The sequence below is a fragment of the Poeciliopsis prolifica genome, unplaced genomic scaffold (assembly GCF_027474105.1).
Source record: "Poeciliopsis prolifica strain line A6 unplaced genomic scaffold, Auburn_PproV2 SCAFFOLD003, whole genome shotgun sequence".
NCBI classification, from domain to species: domain Eukaryota; kingdom Metazoa; phylum Chordata; class Actinopteri; order Cyprinodontiformes; family Poeciliidae; genus Poeciliopsis; species Poeciliopsis prolifica.
The window spans coordinates 13,044,802-13,065,056 of NW_026562378.1; the positions used below are offsets into that span (position 1 = coordinate 13,044,802).

General features: G+C 40.4%; 2 protein-coding genes across 6 annotated transcripts in view; one reads left to right on the forward strand and one right to left on the reverse strand.

Moving 5' to 3' along the window:
• Positions 1–1,965: 1,965 nt before the first annotated feature.
• Positions 1,966–7,337, forward strand: eps8l3a (EPS8-like 3a). The gene is made up of 18 exons (XM_055024143.1): positions 1,966–2,063; positions 2,150–2,223; positions 2,296–2,360; positions 2,441–2,599; positions 2,896–3,045; positions 3,121–3,185; positions 3,327–3,430; positions 3,746–3,870; positions 3,982–4,087; positions 4,168–4,244; positions 4,323–4,397; positions 4,473–4,618; positions 5,839–6,082; positions 6,157–6,200; positions 6,277–6,373; positions 6,466–6,570; positions 6,658–6,743; positions 7,172–7,337. Exons 1-18 carry the CDS (start codon positions 1,966–1,968, stop codon positions 7,335–7,337), a joined length of 1,986 nt encoding a protein of 661 aa, XP_054880118.1.
• A 385-nt stretch (positions 7,338–7,722) lies between these two features.
• Positions 7,723–20,255, reverse strand: part of LOC129354645 (AMP deaminase 2-like) — a 32,702-nt gene continuing 20,169 nt past the window's right edge. For all 5 annotated transcript variants that reach the window (XM_055024111.1, XM_055024120.1, XM_055024102.1 and 2 more), the window contains 14 exons: positions 18,152–18,263; positions 17,865–18,051; positions 16,962–17,103; positions 16,242–16,331; positions 16,019–16,148; positions 15,396–15,590; positions 15,168–15,299; positions 14,913–15,076; positions 13,676–13,802; positions 13,419–13,582; positions 13,212–13,332; positions 12,621–12,794; positions 12,403–12,513; positions 7,723–11,110 (listed from right to left, as the gene is read on the reverse strand). In XM_055024111.1, the coding sequence (XP_054880086.1) occupies positions 10,895–11,110; positions 12,403–12,513; positions 12,621–12,794; positions 13,212–13,332; positions 13,419–13,582; positions 13,676–13,802; positions 14,913–15,076; positions 15,168–15,299; positions 15,396–15,590; positions 16,019–16,148; positions 16,242–16,331; positions 16,962–17,103; positions 17,865–18,051; positions 18,152–18,263 (2,065 nt within the window). In that variant the 3' untranslated portion in view covers positions 7,723–10,894. The remainder of the gene's footprint in view (positions 11,111–12,402; positions 12,514–12,620; positions 12,795–13,211; positions 13,333–13,418; positions 13,583–13,675; positions 13,803–14,912; positions 15,077–15,167; positions 15,300–15,395; positions 15,591–16,018; positions 16,149–16,241; positions 16,332–16,961; positions 17,104–17,864; positions 18,052–18,151; positions 18,264–20,255) is intronic.

Genomic DNA, 20,255 nt, shown 5'->3' on the forward strand with positions numbered 1-20,255 from the left:
TGGCTGGTGATCCAGAAGGTAAACGAACGTCGAAGCCTGAATGTGTGCTGATGTAACGCAGCTGGCAGTGCGAGTTTCAGCCCAACATGATGTAATGTGTTTGAGCCTGGAGGCAACACCAGAGCTGAAACCAAACTCAGGCGTTCATTAGCGGTGGTAATTTTTACTTTGTGTACATTTTGCTGATTGTTTTATAGCTTTATTCCTTTTTACAGCAGATCTTTAAATTCAGTCTCTCTGAAGGGAGATTCCTGCCTCAATGGTATCTAGTTTTTCTAAAAATAAACCCTGACAGGACAAAGTTCACTCAAGTATTTTCTGTTTTGAGAGAAGAAAAATGTAATTGGTTGCACAATAACTTTAAGACTGATTTGGGAGTTTGGCTCTTTCCTTTTGCAGATTTAAATTTGACGATTGTCTCTTCAAAAGCAAAGTTTTAAATAAATTTTATTTAAAATGTTTTTAGTACATTTTAAAAAGCATGTCTGCTTTTTATTGTAAATTATAATTAAAATTTTCATTAAAATACATTTTAACTTAATTTGTCTGGGCTGTAGTAGTCCATATAAATAAATTTTAAATACATTTAGATGCTCCATAAACCGCATCATGTTGGAACATGTTAAGTTCTTGTACCCGCCTCTAGAGTCAAAGCCCAACTCCTGAAAAACATCATCTGAATTTTAACTGCTTGATACAATGGAGTCCACCCACTGTCTTGATAACTTTTATCACATGAAAAACTCAAACTTCACAGCGTGAGATATTGTTTTTTTTAACCGAATCCACCTTTAAACCTTTAAAAATCATTTCATTTATGACAAGTAAAGGCTACAAATCGTAAAGTAGTGACAGACCTGAAGATGATTTACATAAATTATAAATGAACTGTGATTAACCAGAATGAAGAATAAAGACATTTTTACAGAGAACCTTTCTGACAACATGAAGTAGGCTAATACATCTCAGATGTCCTGATTGACATGAGAAACAGAGACACTAACAGGCTGGAAGTGACTAGAAAACTATTGAGACGTCTGGAAATCACAGGAGTCTCAATAGAAACATTTAATACGTGATATGAATGACATTAACATCAATGCATAATAAATTAAAATGCATTTGATGAAGTCAAACATTTAGGACTGAATAGTTCTTCCCAGGATTGTCATCCACAGTATTTATGCTGAATAGATGAGCAAAACCACAGAGATGAAATGTTGGGAATCATTTTTCCCTTATAGGGAATTTCTCCAGGATCTCTTAACCTTTGTGAAGCCACACCAAAGCGCCCTCCCTCACCTGAGACGAGTCGCCGTTGCAAGCATCGTTTTGCTACTGGCAGCGGACTTTGTCCTCCTCCTTCATAAGGAAGCTCTGGTTTCACGCCGTCGAAGCGAAGGATTAAAATATGAAGTGAAGGTGGATGCTGCTGCTAAACCGCTGTGAATAACACAGGAGGAAATCACCAGGACTCAGCAGCACAACGAGAAAGGTATGACGACTGATTGCGACGTCAGGATTGAGTGAACAGTTCCTTTTGTCTGAAAAGTGCGGAGACAACCTGGCAATATGAATGCTTCTCTAATTTGTTCCCACTAGGGTTAACATTTCATAAACTCAATGAGCAAAATGTTCTTTAAACACCAAAGTTGTCTGTGTGTAAAATGTTTTCAGGTAATTGGGAACCATAGTTGTAGTTTTGAAAATTAGTCAGTATTGGAAACCTCTTATCATTGCTTGGTTGATCATTGCTAAATGTCGCCAGGTAATGATGAGCAAAACACCTTTCACTTGAATTTTGGGTTTTAAACTAAGTTTCTGAGCCCAAACAGAACAAACTGTGATGTTTCCTGCCGTTAGTCGGTGTTGCGTAATGAAAGCTCTCGGGAGGATGACTTTATGGGTTTATTTCAGTTTGCCTCTGAGCCAGCAAACACTTGTGACGTCTACAGTTTGGTGTCCATGTTGTGTGTGATCCGGCAGGTGTGTCGGGACAGGATGTTCAGGAGCAACAGTCCATACGGTTCTGAGGCCAGCAGCTACATTTCCTTCCAGTCCAAGTACGTATTTTGTGATGTAATTTCCTGATGTTCGGCTGGCCTCGGCTTCCCCCCCCAGTCACCTCCGGTGTTTCCCTTTGACCCAGTGGATTCTCCAACATGGATGATTCCGCCTCCCAGATATCGAACATCTCGAGACCCAGTGCAAAGTCGATTTACCGTGAGTGATCAAATCGATCAAATCAAATCATTGATGAATCATCACTCATCGTTCTGCTCCGTGGCCCAACAGTGCAGCGGCTGCAGTACGCAGCATCAGTGAACAAGATGATGGAAAGATCAGAGCACAGAGTGGAGGTATCACCACAGCGACTCTTAAGGTCGCACATCTTTGAGTCGGTGGCCTTGATGATTCATCAGACGTTCATCTGTTCCAGCACTTGTTTACTTGCGACCTAAACGGGAAGGATCTCAGAAACATCCAGGACTGCGTGGACCGCCTGAAGGTTCTGGATCAGACGGGTCGTATTTGGGGTCAGAACATGGTGCTGGAGGTTCGCGGTGCCAACCTGATCCTCATAGACTATGAGACCAAGGTGAGCCACGGCCCAGAGAGGTGAGAGCGATCCTCTGAGTTCTGTTAGAACCATGAAGTTTTAAACATAAAGAACAATGAAATCTAAAATATTCAGCTCACACGCCGAGGAACTTCTCACATTTACCTGAGTGACTTTTTGGAAAAAATGGAACAGTTTTACTGCACTGTATGCTTTACTTTTATTTGAGGAAAAATCCAAAAGTATGCTCCAGTATGTGGGCTCTCAGCCAAAATCTTCTTTGCATCATGTTGTGGTTTCAGCTGCTCTAACATCACTTTCCTGTCTATTGTCAGGAAGAGATGGAGTCCTTTTCTCCTCATGAAATGAAGGAGTTGTTTGCCTTTCTGGACGTCGGGCCGTTCGACTCTCTGCTCATCCTGTCCGTCCAGAACAGGAGAAAACCCGCCACCACCGTCTTCCTGTTCCAGTGCAATGAAGTCAGGGTGAGACGCAAGCTTTGGAAGGAGGGTCTGCGAGGAGAAAGACGAAAGATATGAATGTTTTCTGTTGTGTCCCAGGCTGATTTCATCGCAAAGGATTTAGTGCGAGCTCTGTCGCAGAAGAGTGAGGGTTCACAACTCAGGTAGGAACAAATCCTGGTACAGGTGGATGGGTTAGTTTATTTTGTTTACTCATAATGTGTGTGTGTGTGTGTGTGTGTGTGTGTGTGTGTGTGTGTGTGTGTGTGTGTGTGTGTGTGTGTGTGTGTGTGTGTTATGAGCAGCAATGGACACACTGTGGGTGGACATGAAAGAGTGAGACAGCCCAAGAAGCCTGTGGAGCCGAGGCCTGAACATGAAGCGCCACCATGGACTCCGCCTGACAACAGTGAGGCCAGATTTAAGAAACACTGCTTTAATGTAAAATTGGTGACATCAACGAAGAAATGCAATCCATCATTAACAAAATAGATGTATTCTGGATTTTTAAAAAAAAAATCAATAGGAATATTAGAGCTTTCCGTTCAGGAAGGTCAGGAAGGTTCTGACCAGGAAAACTTGATGAAAAAGATGTTTTGGAGAACAATGTTGTCTTTTCAGTCTTTGCGATCTTATAAACAAACATCCAGTAATAGTTATGAAAAGTGGACAAAGCAGCATTTGTTTCTCCAAATCTGTTATTTGTTGCTGTTTCTTCGTCCAGCTGAGGATGATTTCTCTGAGCCTGAACTGGACCTGCGTCGGCACCGGGAGGAAGACGACGTCCCGCCGCCGATGCCGTCCCCGTCGCCTCCCCCCCGACCGTACACAGAGCTGGACAGGGACGTTGTGAGTTTCCTCTGCTTGAGGCAGCAACAGGTTTTCAGACCTTTAAAATTGGAAAGACTGAAACGTAAAGGAAACATTGTGAGTGAGACTTTCGGTTTCCTTCCCGTGCAGGACATTTTAAACCACATCATAACCGACGTCGAGATCTTCATGGGGAAAATATCCGCAGCCGAGGCCAAAAACGGAAAGAAGAAAAAGAAAAAGAAAAAAGGAAAAGGTAGTTTTCAGTGGAACCTCTCAGACGAACACGGGTTCTCATGTGTCCCTGCGTCACTGTGTGGCTTTTGGTCCATGTAGGAGGGAACGACGGGATGCCGCCTGAGGAGGAGTTTTCAGATTGCCTCCATAAAATCAAATCTGGCTTCAACCTTCTGGTGTGTGTCTTCATTTACACGCCGTGTCGTGACGTGTGTGTCCTCTTCGTGCTCTAACAGCTCTCCCTTGTTCCACAGGGAGAGCTCAACGGAAAGATCAACAATCCAGCCGCTCCTGACTTTGTCCACTCTTTGTTCTCTGCATTAGCATTCGTGAGTGACTTCTGATTTCTAGACTTCTTCTGTTTGACGTCATCTGTCTCAGTTCTGCTGCTCTTTCTTCACCAGGTGTGCTCTCACTGCTCTGAAGCCGTCCCTCCGTCCATCATCGCCCCGCTGCTCACGCCTCAGTGTATCCGTCTCCTGAGTGAGGAGGCGTCCTCGGAGGAGGACAACCTGTGGCAGTCCCTGGGAGACGCCTGGAACATCCCCAGGTTCCCGCTGCACCCAGAACAATACCAGCCTCTGATTGGCATTCATGAGGAATAACTCTGTAACTGGGTTGTTGTTATTGCTGCTGTTACAGAATCAATCCAAATGAGACTGATCCAATAATATCAATACTCATATATGGTTGAAATGTCATTTCCAGAGGGTTCTGTCATTCTTTAATAGGAATATAAAAGGTGAACAGATTTCTCTTTCAGTCATCATGACGCAGCAGGACACAGTGAATTTCACCCTGTTTGTCTCCATCACTCATGAATTTGTCGCAGTAGGAGCGAAGTTATATTTTTTAACGACTCAGACCAGCCAGGCGTTTTGCAGAACTGTGAACCTTAAGGAAACATGGGAGGTTTTGAGGAACATCAAGTTTTGCACTTTTTAAGAAAGTTCCTAACTTTTAATACGCTGAAAATGTAATTAATGTGTAACAGGATGAGTTGGTGTGTAGTTCACAGTGTCCTGCTGCATCTGGACAGGATGCGATACTTTTCCATCTCCTTTCATTTTTTCCAATTGTTATTTTTATTTCGCATGCTTCAATTATCCCAAGTGGTTAAATGTTAATTATCTGAGTTATTTAGACCTCGTGTGCCAAACTCGAGGCGCGCAGACCAAATCCGGACCGCCAAAACTATTCCTGTGGTCCTGTTTGCTCTTAAGAGCCACAGAAATATGACTTCAAGATAACAGTTTTGTGCTTAAATATTATTTTATTAGTCAAATCAAATCAAGTTTTATGGAGATGGAGCCAAACTATTTCAATGTTAAATATTACATTTTTAGAAGTACTCACTGAATGCATAGAAAGTTCTAATATTTTAGTTGTTAATTACTTCTATTAATACATTCTGCCTAAATCGGTCCTTTGAGGAGTTTGGCAATAATGATCTAGACTAAAACACATCCCTTACATTTTGCTTTAACTTTTAACCATCCCAACTTTCAATGTTTTTACTGTATAGTTACAGGATATTATTATAATCGGATCATAGCTGTGGCAGTTCTTGTGCTGCAGTTCTCTTCTGATCAAATTGTCTCGTTAGCATCAGCTCACTGTGGCCCTCTGTCTGCCAACGTCACTGAAACAAAATGTAGAGAAACGTCCCAGCATGAAAGTCAAGACTCTTATGACCACTGCTCTATATTTATATCCACTTCATGACTCAGTTTACCTGACGGGATGAAATGTTTCTGATGGTATCGCCAGCACCAAATGGCCAGAGGAGGATGAGGACATCCCCGTCTACAACATGCAGTTCTTTGATGGCTGGCAGCCCCCAGAAGTGACTGGAGAGCTTCCAGCCAGTGAACAGGAGAACCGGTGGGAGAATCCTCGGCCTCCACCGAGCCGGCAGCCGCCACCGAGCCGGCAGCCGCCACCGAGCCGGCAGCCTCCACCGAGCCGGCAGCCGCCACCAAACACAGCTGGACACAAAACACAGCAGGAGCCGGTCAGCTGGACTTTTAGTCAATGATTCTTCGTCCCGCTCAAGATAGAAAAATAACTTATTGTTGGCATTTTCAGAGTTATGCCAAGTGGAAGCCACCAAAAGAACAACAAAAACCACGGTAAGTGCACAGATTACGCTTCGTCGAGGTTTAAATCTCACTGCTCTGAGGTTTTCCTTCTTTCTGCGTCTTCCAGGCCAGTCGAGGTAAAACTACGCGACATGCGTGTCAAATACGACTTCGTGTCCAGAAACCAGAGGGAGCTCACCGTCACTAAAGGAGAAACAGTTGATGTGAGTATCTGCTGTCCTCGCTCCCAATATAACATTTTCAATAGGAGACCAACCAGTCTTCCGTCTCTTCTTCTGGTTTTGTCCTCCTGCAGCTTCTGGACAAGTCGAAGCAGTGGTGGAAAGTGAGGAACAACAGAGGAGAGGAAGGTTACGTACCAAACAACGTCCTGGAAGATGTTGACGTTCAGTCTTATGAGGTTGGCTTCCGCTCAGAAAACATGAAACGATGGGAAATGAAAACCGTCCTCACACAAAGAAAACATGCCTGTTCTGTTTCTGTGTAGGATTTTGACACGTCTCCAGTTCTGACGAGGAAATCTAAACCCCCGGAGGTGAAAGCCTGGCTGGAGCACATGGGATTCAACCCCATGTAAGACAAATCTCTCATATCCATCAGCAGATTTTCTGCCTCTGCTGAAGAAAAGCATCCCTCAGCATGATGCTGCCACCTCCAGGTTTTACGGTGAAAATAGTGTATTCAGATGCGGCATTTAAATATTTGCTTCCCAATTTTGGTCTCATGCACCCAGAGCGGCTTTTTCCAAATGTTTGCTGTGTTCCCAACATGGCTTGTGTCAAATCCACAGGGGGCTTTTTTGTGCCGAGTTTGTGGTGGCGACATGAAGAATATTAATGAAAAGTTTTGTAAATTAGCAACTGAAATGCTTCATATGTTCAATTTAAAAAAAAAGCACTCTGCTGGTTTCCTACAGTTTCTCTCACGAACCCTCTCTCCTCATGGAGGTTTATGGTTTGGCTCTGATACTCTTAACTAACTTCAGCGTTGCTTTGATGCAGCACCGTGCGCTGCCTGGGCGTCCTGAGCGGCTCCATGCTGCTGGGGATGAGCAGAGAGGAGCTGAAGTCGGTGTGTCCAGAGGAAGGAGGACGAGTCTTCTTCCAACTACAGGCGGTCAGATCCGCCTTGGCAGTAAGTCTCTCGTCCGTTCGACTGAAGATTTAGCCTCTGCCGTCTTTACTGCTGCTATGAGCGCTAACAACCATTCTTTTTTTAAACACCCAGGATGCAAGCTGAAGAATCATCACAGCTGGAAAGTAAGAGGAAAACTGACAGATACTGGAAGCAAATTAGAGACAAAATGCAGAATATAGCAGATTTGCATCAACATGTAAAGACACTGTAGTCACTTTCTGAAATCAGCACTAACTCCTCATATTGTTCTAAATGCTAAGCATGTTAAATATGCCGTTTACCCCAACTATTTTAAGTTGTAATCTCTATTAAAACATTATGTTATAAACTGGATTACTGCAAATAATTGCTGAAGTGTTTTGTTTGTAATCATTGTGTAACTTGCAAATTAAAGTAAAAATCTGGCACATCTGAGGTGAGTTAACATGCTTTATTTATTTTTAATTGAGTCATCACAGATGAACCTCCTCAGTAAGGTTGTGGCAGGTCATCTCGAGCAATAATAAGGCTACAGATCAACAGGAGTCAAATTAGGCAGAATTTAAAACAAAGTGACAGTTATGAGAAAACAAGACCGTCGGGAAAAATACAATTTAGACAAAACAAAAACATATCAAGGCAGCAAGCAGCAAAAAAAAAAGCTAAATGATGAAGGTTTTAACATGGATAATAACTGGACATTGTCTCTTTGTGCTTCACATGAATCACAGTGTTGAGGAGATTACATATCATGAAGCTTTACTCTCCACTTACAGGGGCAAATATATCACTATTAATAATATCTCAACAATTGTGGAAACCTGCATTTGGCCAGTGGTTGGGCGCAGCCAGTTATACCAGCCGTTCTGACCCAATTCAATCCAAGACCAAAATATTCTTTTAGTTTTTCATCCTGTGGACAAAATCGGCTACCAATAAAAGCACAAATATAAGGTTTGTGTTAGTGAGGTAGTATGGACAGGATGCAGACAGTAAACAGGGTCAGAGATCAATGGCTGGAAACTAAAAATGGAAACAGTCGGGTCGGTCCGGGTTGCAGCACCGGCCGCATTTATTGGCACCCCTGATGACTCCTATAAAAATCTCTTTAAAATAAATGTAAATAAGGCATTTGTTTGATTTATACTTTCAAAGTTTCTATGAATATGAATTTGTAATCTCTGACTTTATTTCCCTGAATCCTATCTATGACTTGACACAAAGCTTCATTTCTCTCTATGATGGATCAGAACCGGCATTGATCCGGTTATGAAGCTCCAAAAACGCTCCACAGTTTACTGAGGGAGAACTGCAGCAACGAGTTGCACCAAGGCTCACCCATTAGACAGCATTTCATGCTAACTGATTATTTAACAGAAAAAAAAAACGTAAACATGTTGAGCTGGGACTTCATCCGGACACTTGGTCAAGACTTCAGCAACCAATGCAACAGTTGGGTGCAACAAGGAAATAGTACATGATGAAGCACTGTTCAGTTTGGTGGAGGATCTGTGATGCTGTGGGCCTGTTTCTCAATACTTCATTCACTATTTGCTCTTAAAATATCAGGAAATCTCAAATAAGAATCTGGTGGATGCTACCATAAGGGTGATCATCGGTTGTTTCTGCAGGATAATGATTCCCGCAGATGGTTAACCGGATATAAAATCATGCTTCTGGAGTAAAATCATAAAGAAAACCTTTGGAAAGGAAAAAAAATAGGGCTTAAACTATTCTATTTAAAAGCAATGGTCAAACGTCCCTCTCTCTGTCCACCAGATTGGTAAGTTGTTACAAAGCGACCATGATGACAAGAGGAGATGCAGTAAAACCTGAGTTCTCCCCCCAATTTATAAATGCATTAAAATCAAATGTTTATTTTTTAGGATCAGATCCTCCAATAAAATATGAACTAGTCCTTACACATCCTTACCGGAGGTGTCAATAAATATGGCCGACTCTGAACATGAACAAAATTCACTCCTAATTTTAAAAGGCAAACAAAATTTTCACAAAGTATAAAACTCAATGATTAAACATCAAAACTTTGAGTGAAAGGCAGAAATGCACAACAAAAAACAAATATTCGATCCAAACAGTGTCAGGAATACTTAACTCGGCTAATCTTATGCATAATTATATTCGTGCTTTGGTGTCTTACTGGCTACTTTATAGAGGCGACACCATTCATTAGCATTAAAACACAACATGTATATATTGGTGGATAATTTGCTTTCACATGACTAAACAAACAGAGTGGGCACTAAAATACTGTTTCATTACTTAGTATTAAAAACAAACATAATGAAAATCTAGTTTTCTTCCACCTCAATATACTGAGAATTACAAAACGGTCTTACTTCTATTTCAGCTTTAAAAAACATGATTGAACTCTAACAATCGCATAAAGTCCTCTGAGATCATCTTTTATTAGTTGGAAACTGCTGTAGTCGTACAAAACAAAAACGGTGGTTTCTCTCCTTCTTCATAAAGCACACACACAGCTCTGCAAACTCTATGGACGTTTTCTGATTACTTTTCGCGACAAAACCCCGGTTTGACCCGAAATCTCACCGTTTGATGAGAGCTCGGATCGTGTGCAGTGACAGAAAGAGACCTTTACTGGAAATGATGGGACAGAACCATGCAGCAGCCTTCACTGTGTCCCAGCACGGTTTGCTGGTTTCCACCAGGCAGAGTTTGGGTCGGGGTTGCTTCACGTGACAGTCGGATGTAAACAGGTTGTTCTCTCCTCGCATACATCGGTCATGCGGTCATGCAGGAGAGTATTTGTTTAGCTGAGCAGCTGGGATTCAGCTCCAACAGCCGGCCCGGTGCGGAGAGTCACAAAGAAGAAGAAGGAAAGGAAAAACTGGACATGCACGGCATCTAGGTAATAATGGAAAGGCACGGTGAGGGTTTTATTTTGGTGCTTATGAAGAGTTTAGAGCATGCAAAGAACAAAATGGATGTAATCCAACAATGCAGTGAGCATTCATCCACATTTCTTTGTGCTCTTATACCTCTGCTACCATAAAACATATCAAATGAGAAAACTCTTCTTGCTTTTAGGAATGTTTCTTTCTTGCGCATTACTTTCAGATATTATTTGAATCCCAGAAGACTGATGATGAAAGTGCAACTTGGCAAACGATGGATTCTGAACTAAGGAGCAGGATCGCACACAAAGCTTTGTCAAAGTTAGTTGCTCTCCAAGGTGACCAACCTGACGCAATGATCCCAGTTTGCAATTATGGCTACTCTGTATCTTTAATCAGAGATCACAGTTTTTCCTTCTGTTTTATCACAACAAAAGCAGATTGCGAGAGAGCAACAAACGCAAAGCTAAATGCCTAAAAAAAAAAAGATTTGGGTAACTTGAAACACATGATTAGATTTTCAATAACAAAACCGATGGCAGCACTGAACCCGTGGCTGATTCATAACTACACAGCCATAGCAGCACAGCAGACTTCTACAGTGGTGTGTAAAGAGCAGCAGGTTTTCCTCTCACGTCTCGTTTTCAGGGGCATGCTGAATGGGCCGCGGACTCAGGGGGGGGGGGACTAACGGAGAGAGACAGGACAGGGTGGTGGAGCCTGAGTGTCTCAGCGTCCTCCAGAGATGGGGCCCATGGTGAGCGTGTCCTCCTCGTCGATGCCGTCCAGCTCGTCTGTGCGCACGGCGTGGGTGATGAGGTTAAGCTCCTCGGTGAGCGTCTCGAAGCGGTACGCCACACGGATGTCAGGGACGTTGGTACGCCGGATGTCGTTGCTCTCAGGACCTTCTCTATAGTAACTGGGGCCAAGCCAGTAGCTCTTTACCTGTGGTTTGAAAAAAAAAAGATTGAAATGGGAATGCTTGGAGCACAAAGAGTTTTGCATGTGGGTCAATTTTGGCCTCATGTGACCAAAAGACTTTCCCCTGCACGGCTTGTAGCAAACTGCAAACAGGACTTCTTAGGGCAGATTTGTGGAGCATAAAACTAATTGTTAACCTGATAAAAAAATTATCTAATTTAAACTGTGAATCTCTGCTGCTCCTCCAGAGATACCGTGTTTTGGGGATCCTGTTTTAAACGCAAATTTTCTTTTACCTTTTCCACAGCTTCATCTGTGACCTTGTGTTGAGTTCTTCTGTCTTCATGATGCTGTTTAGTCACTAATGTTCTCCAACAAACCTTTGAGGTTTTCACAGAACAGATGCTTTCATACCGAGATGAAACAACACAAAGGTGGACTCTGTGATTGAAGTTATTATCTTTGGCCCTACAGAGGAGCGCTACAGTCAGCGTGTAGCTTCAGTTATTACAACTAAAAACCAAAATCAAGCCAGAAATCTGGGAGTAGTGACAGACTCTGACCTGGACCTTCAGAGCCACATTAAGACAGTTACAAAGTCGGCCTTCTATCACCTGGAGAACATTTCCAGAATTAGAGGAATAATGTCTCGGCGAGGTCTAGAGTGGTCTAGAGTTTCTCTAAATCACTTTATAAATCACTCAGCTTCTCTTTAACCAAATTTGGAGAAGCAGCATTCTGTTTTTACAACCCACTAATCTGGAAGGAACTTCTAGAAAACTGCAAAACAGTCTAAATCCTGGCTCCTTAAAAGCAAGGCTGAAAACTCACCTGTTTAAAGTTGCCTTTGATTTCTGGTAACTTCACTGTTGATAAACATTTGCTTGATGATTTTGATGATGTTTTTTGACAAACTGTAATGTTTATTGCTCGTTTCATAATAGCTGTATTTTGGTTTTATGGTGTAAAGCACTTTGAACTGTCTTGTTGCTGAAATGTGTTTTACAAATAACCCTGATTTTAGTCTATCATGGCACTGAATTGTCTTTGGGTAAACAGAGAAAAGTCTCTTTCCTTTCGCTTCACAACGCTGAAGAACTCGTTGTTGGTCTTTCTCCTAAAGCGCGCGCCAATAAAACGCAATAAAATCTGTGGTTTTAATATGTGAAAAGGTTGAAGGAGTCTCTGTGCTTTGAGGTGCTATAACCTGCAAACCACACCCTCATGTTTGATCATTTCTGACACTCAAAGAACGACCGTGATGCATCAGATAAACCGTTTATTACTCTTAACAGGTGAATTATAAATGACGTCACCTTGTGTGAAAATCCACTCATCAGGACGCTGTTTCTCGCCAGCTCACACATGTCACAAGAGCTCAGTTTCCACACTTGAGCTGCGATGCTGTACTCCTCCATCAGAGGCTCCTGGGGGTAAAATACAGAAATGATCACATATTTTACGTCCACGCAACAGGAAGAAAAAGTGAACATTTTTCCTTTTAATTGTGAGGCTGTGATGTTCACCAACAGACCTTGGTGAAGTGAAACTGGAGGGGATCATCGGTGGACAGGGAGACCATGAGACCTCTGGACAGATACTCCATCAGCGGGTTGCGGTGGTAACTGAGGAACAGGCTGTTGTTGCTCAGTGGCGACATGGCGATGCCAACTTGAGCCAGGTAGTAAAGATACTGCAGCACAGGAGCCTGGAAAAGGAAGGAGGAACGAGACTCTTCATCTCTTCCCCATTTTACAGTAAAGGAGAAATAAAACAGCAGATCTACAGCCATCATTGACCCAAGTTGAATTTTTCTTCAACCAATAGGTTTGTTTTTGATAAAATGCGAGATATTTATCTCTCAAAAGCAAATAAAACTATTTAAAAGAGGCATGAGTTAAAAAAACAACTAACTTTTAGTCACTCAAATTTAAAGTAGGTTTAAAGATTCTTTAAACCTAATTCTTAAGTTTCTGTTTTCGCATATTTGTTGCAAATTCCAACAAAAGGCACTAAACCTGTTGCAAGCTTTCCAAACTACCTGCTGTCAAAATTCATAGTTGAAATGAATTCCTGAAAATCTCAGGCTCTTTTTTATTGCAGTCTTTATGAAAGCCATCCTGACCTTTCTGAGCAGGAGTCCGTGGGAAATATTCTCCGACAACATGAACCCTGACACCAGGTGGTGGATGGGGCCCGCTTCGCCACAGTGAGGTCGCAGAACGAACGTGTGAAAGCCTCGTCGTCTGAGTTAAACACAAAGAAAAACTCCCAAATCAGAGAACAATCAGATTGAAATGAATGATTCTAAGTAATGAGGATGTGTTGTTACCTTCGCAGGTGGTTCAGAACAGTCATGTTGGCGTAGGTGTAGTAGAGGTAGTAGGAGTAGGGTGGGTTGTCCTCCTCTGTCCAGTCAGCAGGAAGTGGACTGTCCTGGTTAAAAATGTGGTGCTCAGGCTTGGACTCGTCGTCTACGCTGTCAAAACCAACAACCTGCCAGCATGCAAAAAAACAAAAAACAAACAGTCAGTTCACTCTGATGTTGGTCATTAGGAGAGTTCAGATCAAGCAGCAGGTCAGACTCACATGCTCCAGGAAGAGATGCAGCTCAGGGTGGCTGGCTGGATCTATCGTGACTTCGAACAGAGGCATGAAAATATTCTCCAACATCTCCTGGAAGTTAGCCAGCTGCTTCTTTGTGTGGTAGACGTCACTATAAAAAAGAAAGTTACATTCATTTTAGAGATGGAAAAACAGCATAAAACATAATTAAATCACTATTTGTCCATTCATTACTTTTTTAAAGCTGATATAAATTGCACTGTTCTCACACAAAAACAGCATTTGGTGCAAAAGTAGCACCCTATATTGATGATGATATTTTGTCCTGAACTGTGGAGCATGAATCGTAATTGTAAAATGAAAAAGGATTTCTTTATCTTTTTGTTTGTTTGCCAAAGACGAACCTTTCCAACAGAAACAGGACATTGACAGGCAAGACAGAAAAGGCTGAAGTGAGCATCCTTATTGTGACTAAATATTCTCTACGTGGGAGAATATTTAGTCACAGCTCTACTGAAGTTACCTATTAAAAATCCAGAAAGATAAACAAAAATAAAAACATGACTCACAGACAACAGAAAGTTAGACCAGTAGGAAACAAGTTTCTTAATTTTACTAAATAATGTGACATAATTGTGTTTATTAAACTCAATCAATCACACCTTTCTCTAAATGCCATCTTGCATATTGACATGGAATAATGATCTTTTTTTCACCAGTGTCTGAGCCAAATGAACAGCAGCATGTTTTGAGTTTTCTACCAATTAAGCTACCAAAAATATTTGCATAATATTGATAAATACTAGTTATCAGCCATAAGGCAGCATTGACATCAGATATCAAATTTTTATAGTAGTAATTCATCAGATTAAGCATTTTGACAGATACATCCTTATAAAATATAGTCTGATTAAGTGGGGAAAAAAGAGACTAACTTCCTGCACTGGGTTACAAAAAATATTTTTGGAAACTTGTCTATGTTTTTCTCAACTGAACTTGGACTATTTTGCACCACTGAATCAGCACAGAAAATGACAAACTTTTCTAAAGAAGGTCAGATTTATATACTAGTTTGATTTAGAGAAATCTGACAAAAGTTTTGTGTTTTTGATTTAGTATTTGTCTGCACAATGTCTCACTCCATGGCATCCTCAGTGTTTTAAGCCTCGGTGTTGGCTAACATTCTTGGGAATTTGTTTCCTTGAGAAGACATTATTTCCCTCTGAGCTTCAAGGTGAAACAAAATATCAGCAGCACTTACAAGAGACGGGGCACCTGGATAAGCCAGCGCACATTATCAGAGTACACTCTGTGGTTGACAGCCCACTCCGCCAGCTTGTCCCATTCGTCTCTGGAGCGACCATAGATGGACAGTCGCAGCTCAGAGTTCTGGTATTTACTCTCCTCCAAGTCATACATCACTTCCTGTAAAAAAAAAAAATAAAGACAGCAGCTTCAAATTTGAGTTTGGGACTGATTATTCGATTGGACAGTATATAGCTGAATTAATAAGCACCTTAACTATGTGTGCAAAGTATTTTCCTTCCACTTGATTGTCCGTCTTGATGAAGATCTCTCTTAGGATGGACTCTCCAATTGGGTTGTATTTGGAGTTGAACTTGTCAAACCTATGAAATGTGTTCCGATCCTGTAAAAGTAGAGAAACATGAAACAACAAGTTTAGTAATAGTAAAGAAGTCACACTAAGTTAGTTTCCATCTTCCACAACATTGTGATAACTCACTGCGTGCATGTCAAGTGTGTCTACACTCAGGTCGTACGCTGTCAGGTTCATGGTCTCAAAAACTTCTCGCAGGGTCTGACCGCGCCCCCGCTCAACGTGAACGATCTCGTCAGGGTATTTCTTCATGGCTCGCTTGATGAATCGCAGAAGATGCTTTTGGTTCATGCAGGACGACGCGTGGATGTGAGTGTCAACCTGGAGACAAGATGAAGAACATCAACTTTATTTCAATTTTTGCATAGCGCCAATTCATAACAAACGTCAGCTCAAGGAACTTTACATGACAACTACATCCAAGTAATACACAGAAATATATAATTAGACAAATCTAACTATACAGACAGATTCAAATCGAGTTATAAACTTTCTAATTTGATCTTCGGTGTAAAACAGTGCAGGTAAAAAGTTATCAAAAAGATTTCAGTCAAGTCCTTCTCCTCAGCAAGCATGTGGCAACAGTGAGAAGAAAAATCTCAAACAGAGACCTCTTTCTCACAAGGATAAGTTTAGTTTTGAACAATAAAAACTGGGCTTGACTTTATAATCTATGTTGATACTTCTCAAAAAGATCCATTTATTTATTTACTAAAGAAATAGGGATGTATTTTTGCAGCGGCTCTTGCCTTTCTGATGTTGTAGAAATCTCTGTGAGGAACCTTCTTCTGCGCTGCCAGCTCCTTCATCTCATTCAGCAGGATGTGCATCTGAAACTTGGAGCTCAGGTACTGCAAGCGGCGGTAGCAAAAAGATTTCCTGGAAACAACACGCAGAAGAGACAGGTTTCATTCAAGCTGCATAAAAGAAGCACTATAATCAACTGGTTTATTGATTTATTGTAACACTCACACTGGACCGTTGATAATAAGGGACATCATGACATTCATGTCTGCTATGTACTCCTTCAGGTCGGGATAAGGTAGGTCGAGTTCTGTGCTTCTAACAGAGAAAAACAACTTCAAGTTATATGTTGGGTTTGCCAACATTCACATAGCTCTTACTCCTAGTTTATGTTTCTTAATTTTATTTTAATTGAAAAATTTCACACATTTAGACTCAGATTTCTACACCTTCAGGAAGTTTTTATAATATTCTGGAAATATGGGAACAAACAATTTGTGTTGTTTGGCTTTGTTATACATCCCAAATAAATATTGTAACAAAATAGTGCTGAAGCTCAAATCAAATTCAGGCGTGTAGTAAAAGCCAAATTTGCAGTTTTATTTTAAAATCTAAAACCACCTGAGACTTTTCAAATCACATAATAAAAACTGATTCTTTAAATCACAACTTGAGATCTGTGATATGTAAAAAAATTTTTTTTAATGATTTTTAAAAAATTAGTATTACTTTGAATGAATTAAACAAATCATGTGCATTTATTTGTGGTTTCTATGCCCAAACCTCAAAAACCAAAATAATGAATGAGCTAGTCAAATCAAGAAAAGCTTGTTCCTCATTTGACTGTTTTTAATTTTTGTGCAAACATCCGTCTCTGCTCGACCAAAACATAAAAACAAAAGTAAATCATGACATCAGCAAATATAAACCTCAGTACAGATTGCATACTTGTCCATGTTTGTTTTCTTGTTGAAGACATGTATGACCCCATCAACCATCCTACAGCCATATCCTGTGTCTGGTGGCATATTCTTGGGGTCCCGATTGTCGTAGGGGTGTGTTTCTGAGACAGGTGGGTGAACAGGAGCATCTGAGAGAAAAGAAAAGGTTCAAGAGTGAATCTGACTCAGTATTTTTGTAGAGATTATTATTATTACTGTCTGATTGTGAATGCATTTAAGAGCGGCAACACAAGTCCTTCACATCTACTCATCAGTGTGACCGTCATTTTGACAAGTTTGGTTCTTCAGTCAGAACTAAAGAACCGATAGGAGAGATTTAGGATTAATAACATTAATATACAGACACAACAAGGTCTTGATGCCTCATTATTGTAGTATTGAAAACCACACTTGGTAAACTGTTTGTAATACAGGTCTCATACTTATGCATTTCATCAACAACAAAATCAGCTTTCATAGGTGACGTCTTATGTAAAAAAAAAAGAATCAAACCATCAACTTTTTTGGTTAAACTTTAATTTATTGGTGTCCGTTTCAAAAACCTTCCAGATCTAACCTCACAAAATCACCAGGCACTGCCCGTCACCTAGCAACCCGTTTCCTAGCAACCCCAGCTGAGTTCCAGCACCGTTGGGGGGCGTGGCCAGCAGCAGCTCATTAGGATTTAAAGTGACAGGAGGCCCTAAAACATCTCATTCTGACAGAAGTTCAAAATGGGCAGAACTGACCGGACTCAAATCTCATTATCTAAGAATGACTGTGCAAAAAGTGTAATGAAAATATTTTGTATCGCCCATAGATTTATCCTAACCTGTTCAAGAAAGCACAATATGAAATCTTTACATAAGTAATTAGGATAAGGAAATCACATTTGATGAGCAGGAAGTACCTGCGTCTACAGGGGTCTCTGGTATGTCTTCATAAACTCTCAGGTCCAGAGAATTTGTCCCGAGGTCCTGCAGGGCGTGAGCTGCGGTCTTACAAAATGTCTGCATAGAACGGCAGATGTATTTCTCCCGGATTAATAACGCTTTCACCACACATTTGGCAGCATCTACCAGGTCGGTGAACGGCACCTGGAAACACAAACACAGAAATAAATATTAATATGAATGCATTTTTGGTTTTGCATGATTCTTCATTGTTGTATGCAATCCTGTGATTTGAGCTTCTTACCCCACATTTTTCCTCTCCAGATATTGAGACCCGCTGGTACTCCCTCTCCATTGGCATTTTCCCCTCCTTAAAGCCCACATCAACCGTGTCTACACTTTTCTTCTTCATTAACCTGACACACACACAAAGAGAACAGCTTAGCACAAAACACAGAGAGACAAAAACCAGGTGGAGTTAAGGTGGAAGAAAGAAAAACACTGGTTTTAGTTCAGCAGGTATGGTTATGTTAGTTGTTTGAGAAAGGGATTTCTTTACAAATTTCTGGTTTCTGCTTTATTCAAGAAAATTTTAAGCCAATCAGTGACTGCATATTGCAAATATGTTATTTTCATAGTATAAACGTAATTTTTTGCTATGCAAAATATTGTGGTTAAGCTATCATTAAGATGTTCAATATCCTAAATGAAGTTACAATGCAGTGGTGTCCAAGATGCCTAAGAGTTTCAGAAATCACTGAAAAGGTAAGGAAAATGTGCAATATTTGCCAACAATCCCACCATGACATAACTTTCTAATATCGTTCAGCCATAATAGCAAACTATTTTACTGGTGGAAATTAGACAAATTAAATCTGACTTTTGGTTGATAGAAAACTCATCTGAATGTTTTTTCAAAGCATCAGTCTTCTGCAGTTACACTGCAAAAACACCACATCTTACCAAGTAGTTTTGGTCTTATTTCTACTGCAAATTTTATTAGACGTGACATAAGACAAAACTAACTTATAAGCATCTTTCAGCAAGATATAGGAGTTAGTTTTAACTCCTATATCTTTTAAGTAAATAGTACCTAAATATTGATGACAAAGTTTTATTTTTATAGGCAGATACAAGACAATTTCCCCATATTTTAAGTAAAAATAATTTGCCAATGCAACTAGTACTTTTTCACTGATGTTAAGGAAATACTAACTTGAAACAAGCTTCTATATCTTGCAAATATTTGAGTTAGTTTCATCCTAATTCAAGTGTACTAAAATATTTGCACTAGAAACTAGATTTAAAAGGTGTAAACGTTTACATGTTTTGACACATCTTTGCCAGGAGTACCAACAAAGTCATCTCTAAATGACATATTTCAACAATTAGCCTGAGTTATTTAAAAAAAAATTATTAAATAAAAAAAATATATATACTTGTTAAGATTCTGTTCCTACTCAATCTTAGATTTTTAGAGCTTAGATTGTTTTCCACTAATAAAAAATTAAAATTTTTGTGCTACTACAACTTCTTCAGATATTTTTCATTTATAAAATTTTAATTATTGCTGTGAACTTGTACAAAAATGGGCATAACATTGAAACTTCCATGATAGAGTGTCAGGGCTTTTCTTGTGGCATAACAATAGATCTGATCGGCTTGGAGCCTTTCAGGATGCTGATGTCCTGTGAGGGCTCGGATGGGGCCCATTTTAAACAGAGTTGTTTTCCTAATAAATACCAAAACAGCTGAATTAGTTTCAGATCAACTTTTGATCAAAATGTTCTACCCTGCTGGAAAAGGAACCTGGCATTAGGAAATATGTGTGTTACACACAAGAGACTTCCCTTGTTCAGGGTTGATGTTTTAAAGTCTCAGGATTTAATATTTTAAATCTAGAACTATGCCTAATACATCATACTGGCTCTGAATGCTAAGATGCTTTGAGCAAAGAAAAGGACCAACTTGGGAACCAGGCTGCAGCTATTTGGAAAAACAGGATTTGACCACCTAGGGAAGTTTTCCCTCTAGCCGTCCTTCTTTGGGCACTTTTTGGCACCAACCACTGCATACAAGAGGCAATAAATCTTGCTGTCTGGGAACCCTCTCACCCACTTATCCCTCAGATGTAGTCACTTCAGGAAGTTGCCCTTTTCTTCTTTCTAAAGAATACATAAATGGCTCACCAGACACAAAATCAACCCTTTTCCAGATAGATCCAAGTCTCCAGATCGGAATGTTATGGAAAACCTGCGTTTTCAATGAAATTGAGAATTGAAATATTTCCTATATTAGGTACCAAAGCTTGAATGAAAACAATTCTGTTGCATTAAGGGATTTTTTTTCCCAACCCGAATGAATGTAAATAAATGATAAAAAAAAAAAAAAATTTTTATAAAATTTCA